Source organism: Alligator mississippiensis, chromosome 14, assembly GCF_030867095.1.
Source record: "Alligator mississippiensis isolate rAllMis1 chromosome 14, rAllMis1, whole genome shotgun sequence".
Taxonomy (NCBI): Eukaryota; Metazoa; Chordata; order Crocodylia; family Alligatoridae; genus Alligator; species Alligator mississippiensis.
The window spans coordinates 4,395,465-4,409,148 of NC_081837.1; the positions used below are offsets into that span (position 1 = coordinate 4,395,465).

Genomic DNA, 13,684 nt, shown 5'->3' on the forward strand with positions numbered 1-13,684 from the left:
AACATTTTCAGGATACAAAAGTCTTTAAAACCTTCTGAATCACTGGGAAGCCTCTGGACTTCCATTATGGCCGTCATGCCAAATAATTCAATTTGTATCTTGCTTTTATCAGTATAAAATGACTGCTAGTGTCACGAAACTAAAAATTGAGCATTTCCCCCACCCAACAGAAGAACAGACTTCACTCTTTGTCTGTACAGATCAAGTGGAAACAAAAAAAATCTTGCCCCATACATTTTTATGAATTACTTTAATCTCGATCAGGTCAGAGGACCTCCTCTTCAAAAGGAAGCTGTTACTATTTTGTTTAGGTCAGCTTTCTGAAAGTTCACACGTTACACCAGCACTTCTTCACATGGATAATGTGTGAATTGTATTTCATAACAAGGGGCATAATTACAGCTGGCATTTCAGAGGCTACTGCTGGCAAAGACCATCTTGCTGGAAAGCAGCATCATTTGCAGGCAGCAATGGGAATACAAACGTAAGACAGCAAAGAACTAGAGCCACTTGACTACATTATATAGAGTATATCTATATCTATAGATGTATATAGATATCTATATCTATATCTATAGAGAGAGAGAGTATATTTTTATTTATATATATATATAGATAGATATATATATATATATATATAGATAGATAGATAGATAGATAGATACACACACACACACACTTAAAAATGTAGCTAAATGCTTAACGTATATGATTCAGTTAAAAGTCTGACACTTTAAACAAAGCACAAGAGTCTATTTTCAATGCGCTTGCGAGGCCCTGTCATTCCAAACAGAAGAGTACAGAAAATGCGTGCAAAGTATGCAATTTCACACTTTCAGGTTTTTAAAGACTCTTACCCATAGTGCAAGATACTTGCTTTGCTTTCAATGGGCATTTAAATATCTTACAAATAAGCTGAAAAATAAGTCACTTCCAGTAAGCGAAGCATACAAAATGTTTTTTTGAAAATGTCACAATGCTGTTTTCATACTGAAAACCGGATGAAAACATTCTTTTCAAACATTCAAAAAGTCACCGCTAAGAATGCAAACAAGCACGATCAGTTCAAATCGTACTCGTTTCAAACGATACAGAACCTGAAAACAAGGCCCCGAGTGAAATGGCCAACTCAGCCATAAAAACAAAATAAAGCATCAACGCTTTAAAAAAAAATAATCAGAAATTCAACTTGCAAGCTGGTATTTTCAAAGTTTAAAAATTAATCAGGCTATTAAATTTATATGAGTTTCTATCAAAGCAATGAACAAGCTTACAGATGGACGGCAGTTTACCAAGGATGCTCACATGGATGTCTTTAGGCATGTTTCATATAGCATCCTTTTTTAGCATCTTAGGGATTTTATTTTTTTTAATTAACATTTTTTTTTGTATTTTTCACTCTGGATTTTTCCAAGATGTCCTGTGAAGGGTTCTGAAAACATTATTCTAAGGCAGCTGCTATCTGTAAATCCAGGAGGACAAATGCATAGTCCGGTTAGTACAACTTTCATATTTCTGTTTATCTTGAGGTAACTCAGATCGACTGTGGTGGTTTCTGATTCAAGTAGCTTTTATGCAGCAATGCAAATTAGGCCACAGATAAAGCATGCTGTATATTTTAAGCTTGAAACCATCAGTGTCACAGAGCCGAGAGGTAAACAGATGCCTTGGCAATTTCACCGAGGCTATGTCCAGATGTTCCTATTCACTCTCCTGTTGTGTGCAGGACAAACATATTGTATCTACTTCACACTGACAGCACACATTACCCACTGTTCTAATTGAAAAGTTGAAGTGAAGGGCAGTGTTTTTTCACAGCATGCTGTTACTGTTGATAACAACACTTTAATTTTGAAAAACATACATGCACTTTGGGCTTAATCTGAAGTGGCTTGCTTAGAGAACGCCAGCATCTTCATGTTCAGAAGAGATATCATCACTCTTTTCACTTAGCAAATATTAAGCATTCCTAGTGCTTTTCCTGCTTTCCCTTTTTGTGTCCTAAGAGAACTCATCTGGGATTTTTTTTTGTATAAATATATTTGCTGCTCTAATGCAGAATAGTTATGACAGCGCCTGAGTGCCGCTAAGCTTCTACAACTACTTTGTGTAAACTCTGTAGTAGAAGTCAACCAGCCTGTATGCCAATGCTTCACTTTATTCTTGTCTTCTTTTGGTGACAGACCTGCTTTCCTTTATAGTCATCAGACCAATAAAATTAGCTAAATCATTAATTATCCAAATGATACTGGGATACAAAATGGGCAATGTAACTATAATATTTTGAAAATTATTAGAAGCTGGGGATGAAATCCAGGCCCTCTTGAACTCAGCAGGCATGTCCTGATGAGTGTGGATGTTTGCTTCCCCGGGGACAAGTAACGACGGTGCACCTTGTGCCACCACTACTTGTCCCTGGAGAACGCCTGTGCCACGCACACTTGGCACGCGGCACGTTACCCCAGGTGCCTGTGCGTGCATTGCTTCGCTTTTTTGCCCCCCCTCCGCAGGTTTTTTTGACTCCTGGATGTCCAGGGGTCAAAACAGTCATATCCAAAATTGTACTATATTTAAAATGTGAAAGCTGGGCATAAGCTTTGAATGGACCACGCACCTATTTAGTAACATACCCAAATTAAAGAAAGTTCACAGTCTGTCAGGATGCTGAACAATTGAGTTGATAAATTAATTTACTTTTCATTGCTGTTTGGTTATTTTTAACTCTTCCTACATTTCAAAAGCCAATTTGAAAAATGCATAGAAATGGAACTTTATTTTATTATTCATGACATAAGTCTGCAAGGCAACGTTTTGGCTGAGCCGAATCCTGTTACACTTCTTCAGATCTTACCCAGGGAGCATTCCCACTGTATGCAATAGTAATTAACCCTGACTTAAAAGCTGACTTCATAAACAAGAGATTTCATTTAGATCAAGATCTTCATGCAGCACTATAGTAGTGGCATTCAATAAAAACTGGATGAATCTAGCACTGGGGGAAGGTAGCGACTCACAAATAAAGACGTGCTGTAAGCAAGCTACTCCCTTAGCCTGAAGTTAGGAAATAATGGAGTGTAGCATAGGTTACAAATAAGCAGGCTTCTCCACTCTGCCAAGCCAATTCCCTTACCCCTGAATAAAAGGGACCACATCTACAGGGGTGGAGAGGGCAGCTTATTTTTCATGGCCAAATTAGTACTCCTATTCTATGCTGAGGTTGCCAAGGTTGTAATTAGTGCCAGCACGCATCGGGGCTTTGTTTATGCTCGTTTAAAATGTCGATACCTACCGCTGGGAATTCATGGAGACTGCCAAACTCATCCCACAAAAGCCAAGATTGAAGCTAAGTTTAGATATAGTCTACTGCTGTATTGTGGCCTTTACCAAGTTTCAGTCTTAATAGATGCTACGTGCATTTCTCTCCTGACATCCCCAAAACCCATACCTGGGAAAGCCACTCTTCGTCCTCCTGACCACTGTGGTCAGATGCTAAACTGTCGTATGACTCATGACGAGTAATAGGTCCAGGACTCCCAGGTGGGACCACTGTGAAAAGAAACAAGAATTCAGAAATGTTATTTATTCTGCTGGATGTTTTTGGAAGGTGCTTTCTCACGCGTGTAATAATGCAGCAACATACATACGTCCATGGAATTGGGACTCTTTCTGGGGACGCAGAGCAAGGTTAGTGAGCATTGGTGCTGTGAAGTCTAAAGAAGCTCCTGTTCTGAAAACTTACCCGCCTCCACATTATTTCTAGGCTTGTAAACACTATGATAACGCAGCCTAGTATACTTCTTTCTGCCAGAAGCTAGCAGTCACACCGAACAACTCCACTGCAATGACTACCCTGCCTAAGTTGTCTTGAGGGATCTAATACTGACAAATGCCACCAATGATACAAGCTTGCTACACAAACTTTTCAAATTGTCCACTTCAAGAGAATTTGAACAGTGTTAAGCTACAGTGACAAAACTTATCCTGAGGCACTGGCAAACATACCAACCTTGAACACGCAGCGCGCTTCCCTGGCTTCAGAACTAATATGATCACCTCATCTTGACATTAATGTACTTAGTTTCAAGCTGGCTTGGCAACTGCATTTTTTTTTAATCCGGGTAACAGCAGATGATTCGCATCATATCAGCTGCCTTGCACCATTACCTATTTGATCATAATAGCTGTAATGTGTTCATGACAAAGACATTTCATATTTTTCAATATCTATAACTCATGAGCTGCTCAATAAAGTAATAAGTAACAACAACAACAATAATAATAAAATAATGATAATGATGGGCAAATTGCCTTTGCAGATAGCTAACGCTCTATAGGCATGATGTATGCCCAGTTGTGCAGGTATCCGGAGGATGGAAGCAAACAAAGTTAAAATATGTTTTTTAGGAAAGTTCACAGGCAGAACAGACCTGCAAGAATATAGTACATAGTGAAAATGTGCAATTGTTTACAGACTTCTTACTACCCTGTCAATTTTTAAATTTGAAATCAGATTAAAATATATGGAGGATTGAAAGTATCAGGCACATTGATGCCTTTATTGAGGGTCTCGCATTTCTAAAATCAAGTAACACAACACTATCACAGAAAGCAAAAGCCCACTGATGTGACGCTTTGCTTCTATCCACTTCCTATTTCTCCGTGCGTATTCCTTAGGTATCCATACCCTTAGCATTTAGCACTCCTAAGAAAATTAAGGCACTATCCTGCACACACTTATACAAACAAATCACTTCACCTGGGCAAGCTGCCCTCCTATAATGTCAGTGAAACAACACCCGAGTAATTATTCATGTGCATGTTTGAGGTAACAAGCCCTTATGAGCAATTATATATATTTTTTAAATGGGACTAAGTCTCCTTCTCTGCCCATTGTGGGCCACTTCTTTAGAAGCGGGATGTTCATTGCTAATGGCTCTCCAGGAAAGGCAGTGCCGGAGTACTCTGGCCTCTGTTTTGATGGAAAGTTTTTTCAAAGATAACTTTTGCACAGTTCTCTGCAAATGGCAAAACCTCTCATTTCATTGTAGGAACGTAACGGAAAGCAGAGCTTGATCTGAAATGGATATATAAGTTACACACAGGGATTGTTTCACCCACCAGCAAAATATAACAACTTCTGCAGTCAAACGTGCCAAATGATTAATGATTTATAGTAATGCTATATGACACTTTAGGGCAGGCTGTAAAATATATTGCACTCAGCTGAACTTGCTGCAGGGAAATAGGTAGGCACAGGACCTCAGCTGGATTCTGGCCCCAATGCTGGCATTAATGCCATACATCTCTGAAAAGTGCTACGGGATCTTACATTACTAGAAAATCTCTCTTCGTGCTATTCCAGAGGCGGATGCAATGGGAGAAATTTAATAGAGAACATTTTGCCAGTCTATTAATAGTTTCATTCCCATTTCCTATTCTGACAGCATTTACATATGTTGCTACAAAAAGCAACTTCTAGTTCTTGAGCCTGTGCACTGATACCACAGAATTTTTTCTGGATCAAAGTAATCTTCAACCTCGCAACCGTTACCATTCAATATACAGTCTTAAGGGACATAACTTTATATTTTGCTACAAAAAGGAATCGCGGGCTCATCACTGAAAGGATCGAGTCTCATGATTGTTGCTCGTTGGGGCATTAGAAAGGTATCATTAAAAGTTATGGTCTAATCAGTACACTTTCCATGGCAGCAAATGCAACTTCACATTAGAGAAAGAGCCAAGAACTTAAAAGGGGGGTGGGGGAAGCAAGTGATTAGCATGATAAGACACGTGACCTTTTTTTCCACTCCTGTCCCTGGTGTTTTTCCTTGTGGCTTGAAACAGAGGGCTGGACTGGATACCAGAGGAACTGTACCCATCAAGGGGAAGCAGAGGGCACCAAAAAGGCAAAGTAAGGGGACAATGTAATTAAAACCATTTTTGGTTTAGTAAGACAAATGAGCTTTGCACTCTGCTGATGTCGCAACCCACTGGACACCCTTAGATGAAGCTATAATGGATACTTTTATATCTGCATAACCTAAAATAATTGGTTTAAAAATACTGCTCGAGGGCTGACCTTTATGTGCCAGGTTTCCACCCACTGCAAATTTTTTAAAGCCGTGTTGTAAACCCCTAATCATGCAGGTTTATAATGGCAAAGCAGACACAATTGCAACCATAACTAGAGAATGGCGCCTCTGTAACACATAAACAGCACAGGGCTTTTACAAATCCATACACTATATGAAATAAAAGGATTTTAGTATTGGTTTTTAAATGCATATCTTAGCCCAGCCTCAATTATGGAGCCACGTTTGACACCTCCCTAATGCAACACATCTTCATTCTTAAAGTTGTAATACCCCCAAATTATTTCCGGGCCTATTTTAATTATGTACAGCGCTGTACACATTAGGGCCCAGATCTTGCAACGTGCCAACTTTCTCACTGAGGTCCTATGCAATTGCCACATTTGTTGAAGTCGACATAGCGTTTGTTATATGCACGCTTCCACACTTAAAGACATCGTCTAAGCAGCATGTGTTCTCAAGATATTCTGCCGACACAGTGTCACGTCATTACAACCGTGGCAAGACTTAACGACTTAAAGCTGATTCGATCTGATTCGATCTATTCGGGAGCATGAATACAATGTTGTGCTGTTGTAGCTTGCAAAGAGCTAGGTGAGTCACCACAAGTATCGGAAGGCTAGCCGGAGTCATTCCTTACTTCTTGCAAAACTTATTTATGAAACCAATGAAGGAAAAATGTATTTTGACACATTTTGCCATTGCCCTAATCTTCTCCATGGCTCCTAAACTCCCTGCAATAAATTCTATTGACTGGAGTCGTGCCTGTTTCTGAAGGCACAGCTGATCAACTGCAGGCTTTTCTGTTATTGAACTCGGCGAACAAACTGCTCATGACTCCAGCAGATGTTTCTGCTTTCGAGCCAATGGGAACTTTATGGACTGCTCTTTTCTCGTCCCTCCCAGGGGCAACTATGAGAACTGTCAAGAGCGGGGAAGTTGCTATGCAGTGACTAACAGCAAAAATGCTGATCCAGCCGGCAGCATCCACGCTGCTATGTCATCGGATTAGCTCACTCCAAGTATTCCTGGGGAAAAACTGAACGTGCGCATTATTTGGGAATGAAGGGACCTTTATTTTGAAAATGAAAAGGAGCGGTCAAACGTAAGGGCAGGCGGGTTTCGTTCCTTTTCCTGGGAAGCCACAGCTTTCCATGGGACATGGAAAAAAGCTCATGTTAGCATTGCCTCAGAACGTAGCACTGCTTCCCTTTGCCAAAAAGAAAGAAATAAAAATTAAGAGGAAACCTACTGAATTCCATCAAACTGCTCTGGTTTAGAGTTCACTAGAGGGGCAGGCGTGATAAAACCTTGGCTGAGGTCAAACTACATAGTTGCTTTTATTCTTTAATAGAACAGCCTGTACATGCCACACATAACATACGAGTGAGCATTTTAAAAATCTGGTTTTGATAGCAAAAGAGCCTAACCGAGGTCCCAATCCCACCAGGTACAGCGTGCCTTCAACTCCCATTGCCCTTCGTTGCAAGCGGAGACGCACAGCGCCTCGTGAGAACTGGCCCGGGCAGAACTGAGCCCCTTGCTGGGGATTTGCCTATTGGCATATTTGTTCATTATAGACAAATACAGACCTGGTCCGTAGAGACGCAAGGCTTTGCCTCTATCTGCGCCCCTCCTGCAGTAGAGAGGAGCTGCGTGGGGCCCAGGCAGCTGGAAGCTGTGGCCATATTGCCGTAGTTTCTCCCTACCTGCAACACGGGTGAGGCTTCCAGCCGGTGGGGAAGTGAGCCAGGGCTGGCAGTGCCCATGCTGAAGCTGGGAGGCAGGGCTGGAGGGGAGAAGTGGAAGCAGCAAGGACGCAGTTTCCAGCTGCCTGGCCCCAGCTCAGATGCTACCAGCTGGAAGCTGTGCCCACGCTACAACTGGGATGAAGCAACGACAGCACAGACACAGCTCCCACAGGTCCAGCATGGGCACAAGCAACATCCCCAACCCCAATGTTGCTGACGTACTGCCGAAGCCACCCGGTCTGTGCTGGACTGTTCCAGCCTCTAGCTTATTAAGGTTGTTGGCGCCAGGTCTAAACGGTACAAAACCGACTGCTGTGCATTGGTATACCACTAGGTAGCACTTTTCACATGTTTTAAGAACTTCAAGTTAAGGTTAATAAACCCAGAGCAGTGTTAACAACAACCTGAGCCCAGAGGAACTGTTTCTTTCCCAACTGCGATCCTTTGAAAATGTGGATTTATAATGGAGAGCATCACAGACCCTTCACAGATAATGCTGCAGCTAATGTTATACTAAATAATAAAGAAACTTTACAAACTTTTCTACACAAACACTACAACACTGAGGTTATAAAAAGAGCATTTTTTTCTTATATTTTGTATTAAGCCTGTCAATGGTCTGTCTTGATTGCTGATCCTGGGGTAAATAGATGTGCAATTATTTTTTATTAAAATTTTCAAAAAAAGTAACTTGCACTATGTATCTGGTTTCACCTTGCTCTCATTACTCTTTCAGGGAAGAACAGTCACAGACAACGTATAATTGTGAAAAGGACATTTCCTTATCAGACAAAGAGATCCTTTTCCTGACAAGTGCAGGTGCTTTGATTTTTCCTTAAAATGAATTCAATGTACTATTCCTGAACCACGCTGAAAGTCAACCTTTTGTGGCTGGGACTCCAATACCCTTAGCACACCTACAGTAACCCAGTTAAAAATAATTTCAAAGATAAACCGTACCAACCTAACGCTAAGGCTGGAGTACTGTTGGCTGTTGTGGCCTCCACCGTTAAAATGCGAAGTACATAGTTATGAAATATCTGGAGCCAAAATGACAGAACTGGAATCTCCGTAGGTGATGTGTATGAGGGGCGCGGGGGGGGCATGTGCCCCCTCAAGACTGGTCGCTGCTGGCTTCTGTGGGCAGCCACTGCTTGCCACCTGCCCCCTCCCCCCACTCACTGGCAACGTCACCGCTGATGTCTGCAGGTGGTCCCCCCCACCCTGCCAACACCACCGCCAGCATCTGCAAGTGGTCCCTGCTCGCCGCCAACTACAAATGATGCCTCCCCCAGTCTCGGGAGGCACCAGTTGTTCACGGGCATCTCTAAACCTTACTTGCTAGTACAAGTATACGTGGGCTCACACATGTGTGAGGTTCACTCCAAAAACTTGCCACAAAGCCCTAGTAAGGAGCAACACACCACTATGCAGCTCCAGACTCGCAGTATGCTGTCTGGCCTCCTTCTTGCTTCAGAGGAAAGCAATATCCCCCTCCATCCAGTATAGCTCTGTCCACCAGGAGCGTAACTAGCAATGTTGGGGCCCTGGGCAGAGGTGCCCGGGAGTGGAGAATGGTGGTTGTAGTCTGAGTATCACAGAGTCTTACCTGACCCCAGAGACTCAAATTCCCTGGCTGCTGCCACCATTTTATTGCTACCTTTACATTGGCCCCCAGGGGCCTTTGTTATAATACTGCTGCCCATTTGTTCCACATCCAGTTACACACACCTAGCAGCACTGTGTAGGACATACTTGCACTGTTTTGTGACCAGAACACAGGGGACATGCAGGGCAGCCACTAGGTACCTGCCTTTGCACATACTATAACATGGACATCATTTATGCCCTTAAAAAATTTTTAAAAACCCACCTCCTGCCTGTATACCCTATAGGAGAGACAAGGCCATTGCCACTGCAAGCAGAAGTAATGTTATTTAAGGCATCTTACTACCTGAACAACCATTATATTTTCTGCCATTTGTGCATGCAATTCCTAATGCAACTAATTGTGGGGGCCAGAACAGGGGCTGCAACAACAGACTGAGCTGATACCCCTATCAAAATACAGGTCCTGATTCTTTCATGCAGTCTAAAGGTTAAGAATGATAACAACGTTTAGCCCCAGATCCTATTCCACCCCTAAGATGTCTGTGTCTTTGTATGTGCCTTGCCTCAGGAGTGAAACCCTATTCCACCCAGAGGACCTTGCATACCTATCCCATCCATGCAACAGGCAGCATAGCAAGCCCTTGTCATGTCAGGATCCAATTAACTCGGAGACAAGGCCGCTATCTGGCAGACAACAGCAGTCTCCACCTTATGCCCAATGCTTCCAATGACTGTTTGAGCATTTTACCCAATGACTGCTTGATGCAAAATGCAAAAAAGCACTGGGGGCGGCCAGGACCAGAAATCTCTCCTGCACAAGAAACTGCCCTCTTCAGTGGGTTAGGAGTCAGGGTGCCTCTTGCATCCTCTCCTTCCAGCTCCACAATCCTTGCATTTCTTTCCAACCCAGTGGCCCAGCTTTAAACAGGATAGAGAGCCTACCCATAGCTTGGGGCTTAAGACACTCTCCTGAGAAGAGGGAGATGTGGGTTCAAAATGTCCTCAAGGTTGGGTTACTCTTCAACCTAGGTCACCCACTTGCTTGGCAACCAATGGGTTGTTGGGCAGAATGCAGGCATCGCAACTACCACATCAAACAGCCCTTTCACATGGCTTTTCTCTCGAAGGAGTTGGGGAGTTGTACAAAGCGGACAAGCTTCCACTGGAATTGGTCCAGAACAGAGCCGAGGTGGAAGCAGATGTCTAAGGTATCAACGTGTCTTGCTGGCTTTGTGGTTGCTGCGTCGGGTGGAATGTTTTTTGGCTGTAAGGCAGCTAAAAGCTGTGTAAGTTCCACTTGAAAGTAAGAAAGCCTTCGTGGCTAAAAAAGCCATGATTTCTAGTCTGCACATAAAAATGCAAATCATGTCAACGTTTGCACAGACACTTTTGGCGTGTGGGCAGTATTTAGGTAAATATGCAAATTACACGGCAATCAAATACTGGAATCAGTAGAACAGCACTTTTGTTCACAGACGGGCTAATCATATGATAAATACGGAGGCATACCACAAACGTTTACTCAATCAAATATTATAAACTGTCATATTTCAACAGCTGAAATGTGTTCAAACAAAAAGAATTACACTTTAATTGTGCTGGGTTTTTGGTTGTAGCCGTGTTGGTCTAAGGACGTCGGCAGGTAAGGTTCTTTGAGTAGATGCGATATCTTTTATTAGACCACATGAGTATTTGGAAAAAAGCTGTTAGCAAGCATTCAGGCTCAGTCACCCTTCTTCAAGCATAGGGAGTTTCTTAAATACACTTTAATTGTGTATCTTAAATACTTAAATATTTTAATTGTGCATTTTAAATACACTCCAATTGTGCACTTAAGATGATACTTTTTAAATACTAAATTGCTAATTTTCCCTGTTTTTTCTAAATTTAGAACAAAAAAAAATTTTTTTCATTTAAAGATAAGCATACAGGATTTACAAAGATGCAAGATAACTCCAATTCAATTCAACAAGGAGTTAGACATTAATTTTTCATGGCACTGTTTGCCTTGCAACATAGGTGTGTCCAAAATAAGCAGAGAGAGGGTTGGAGAATCAAAAAATGACTACCGATTTTTCAGAAAAATCCTACATAAAAGTTTTCTATTATTTCACCTGAATACACACACAATTTACAGCTCTGAACAATGCACTTCTAAAATCTGGCTAAGACACAGAAACAATGATTCCTAACTGACTTCTAAAGGCCAAACCTTGGTCCGTGTGCAAATTCATTTGATGACAACGAGAAATGTGTGCACAAACTGAACATGGACCATGATTTCAAATACAAGTCACGTGCAAGCATCTACTTCTGATAACTTTTTTTTGCAGTTTCCGTTATATCTAAAATGGACCAAATACAGGAGGAGTCATCAGACACCTGGTCGGCCTGACTCACAAGTTAAACTTTTAGGATGAAAATAAACAGTTCTGGCAATTTTATTATTGTTGCTGCTGACGGATTCGTTATATCACATTATGCATAATGAGGAGAAATCAACGGTCTCGGTATAAGTCCGTTTAATGTTGCTTCCTGTTGAACTCAAGAGGTTGGATTTTTTTTTTTAGGTTCACATACTATGTTCCCAGGTAACTTAGTACAACGAATGTTTGTCACATAGTTAAATCCCAGTAGCTGTTTCACCAATTCTTATAGCATAGTTCTGGTGAGTATGTGTTCCCCATCCTGTCTGACAACTGTAATTGTTGGCTCCCTGGCTGCTACACTTCAATGTGAAATGAGGACTGGATATTCCCCTTGGCTTGCAGATTTATCTATTTCATTATTAATATATCAATCAAATTTTACTAGGGAGCAGAGTTTATAATGGAAAGGGACTATTTAAAATTGGAAGCAGCGTAAGTAGTAGTGAAATTCTCAGGAGCTTTGATAACTATATTTTCAGTGGTTCTTTATATTCCATTAGTCTGATAGTCGGCCACGCTGGCATTTTTCCCATAAAAGTAACTGATTATGTAATCAGGCTTCACTGTTTCTCTCGATGTGCCAAGGCAGGTACATGCTTATTATGCCTGACTCCAGCTTCCTTTTCTGAATGCTTGTAAAAGGAAGCTAAGAGCGTTGGAGGCAGAGCTAGAGACGACTGCACTGCTTGCTCCGTGCAAGCACTGCATTGCTGTGCAACTAGACTCTTAGGTATTTAGGGTGTGCAGCAGCTATCAGTTCTGTACCAATAAGCAATAAATAAATTCTTTCCTGTATTAAGGAATGATTTCAACTGCTAGGACCTACTGTGAAATCCGTCTGATGGCCATCTTTAAAGAATTATGGAAGAGGTAACTATTTCTATAATTCACTGACTTCAAAAGTATGTTTGACATTATTGTCGGGAAAATTATGTTAACCATGGATTACTGTTACAATCAAAGTATGTAGTGAGAAGTCAAGAGGCTTAGTAGTAAATTTTCAAAGCAGTGTGTGGGGATTTAACCGTTTGACTCCCATTAACGTCAATAGGAGTCGCGCGGCTAAATCCCTGTACACTGCTTTGAAAACTGACCCCTTAGTGTTGATGGACCCCGCTCTAAGAAGTTCCAGATGACCACGTCAGAATGGAAAGAAATGTTTCAGCATGTGCTCTTGTTCATTATTGTTGTTTGTACACATCTGAAAGTATTTTAATTCTTATGCTCAGTGCTGTTTCCAGCATTTAGCAATTGAAAGGTAGGCTGGGATGAGCAAATATTTACTACACTCTGCTGTGGGTATGTGTATGATCATGTATATCTATCTTGCCCCAATTACTTCTTCACATACTTCCTGTACATTTTACTTAAAGTTGCAGAATTCAACACATCTCCTGATGCTTTTTTTTTTTTTTTTATCAAGCTTTACTGTATTACACAAATATTGATTGTGGCTAAACATATTGAATGCTCTGGTCCTAAAGATCTGCCAGATAGCTCAGCTGGAATAACAGAGATCCTCTACGAAGTGACATCTGCCATGTTTCCATTTATCCCATTCAGTCCTATACTCAGCAAGGGAATCAAATTGGCTTCACTTAACCACTCTTTAGTAAAAGTGAAAAGCAGCAGGCTGTCCTCTTAAGGAAACTTACTTCTGCTTTTTGTCTTGCCAACAGCTAAGTCAAACCCCAGAAGTTCTAGTCTTCATGGTTACCGAAGAAATATGAAAATCCCAATTTTATAAAAATAACTATATACCAAGCAGTATTTCTCATTACTTGTGATCGATATCACG

The 13,684-nt window shown here is 41.4% G+C and overlaps 1 protein-coding gene across 10 annotated transcripts in view; it reads right to left on the minus strand.

The window, feature by feature from the left end:
* Nucleotides 1-13,684, minus strand: part of BCAS3 (BCAS3 microtubule associated cell migration factor) — a 445,712-nt gene that overhangs the window by 228,247 nt on the left and 203,781 nt on the right. For all 10 annotated transcript variants that reach the window (XM_019493311.2, XM_014608078.3, XM_014608076.3 and 7 more), the window contains one exon: nt 3,446-3,546. In XM_019493311.2, coding sequence (XP_019348856.1) covers nt 3,446-3,546 — 101 coding nt within the window. The remainder of the gene's footprint in view (nt 1-3,445; nt 3,547-13,684) is intronic.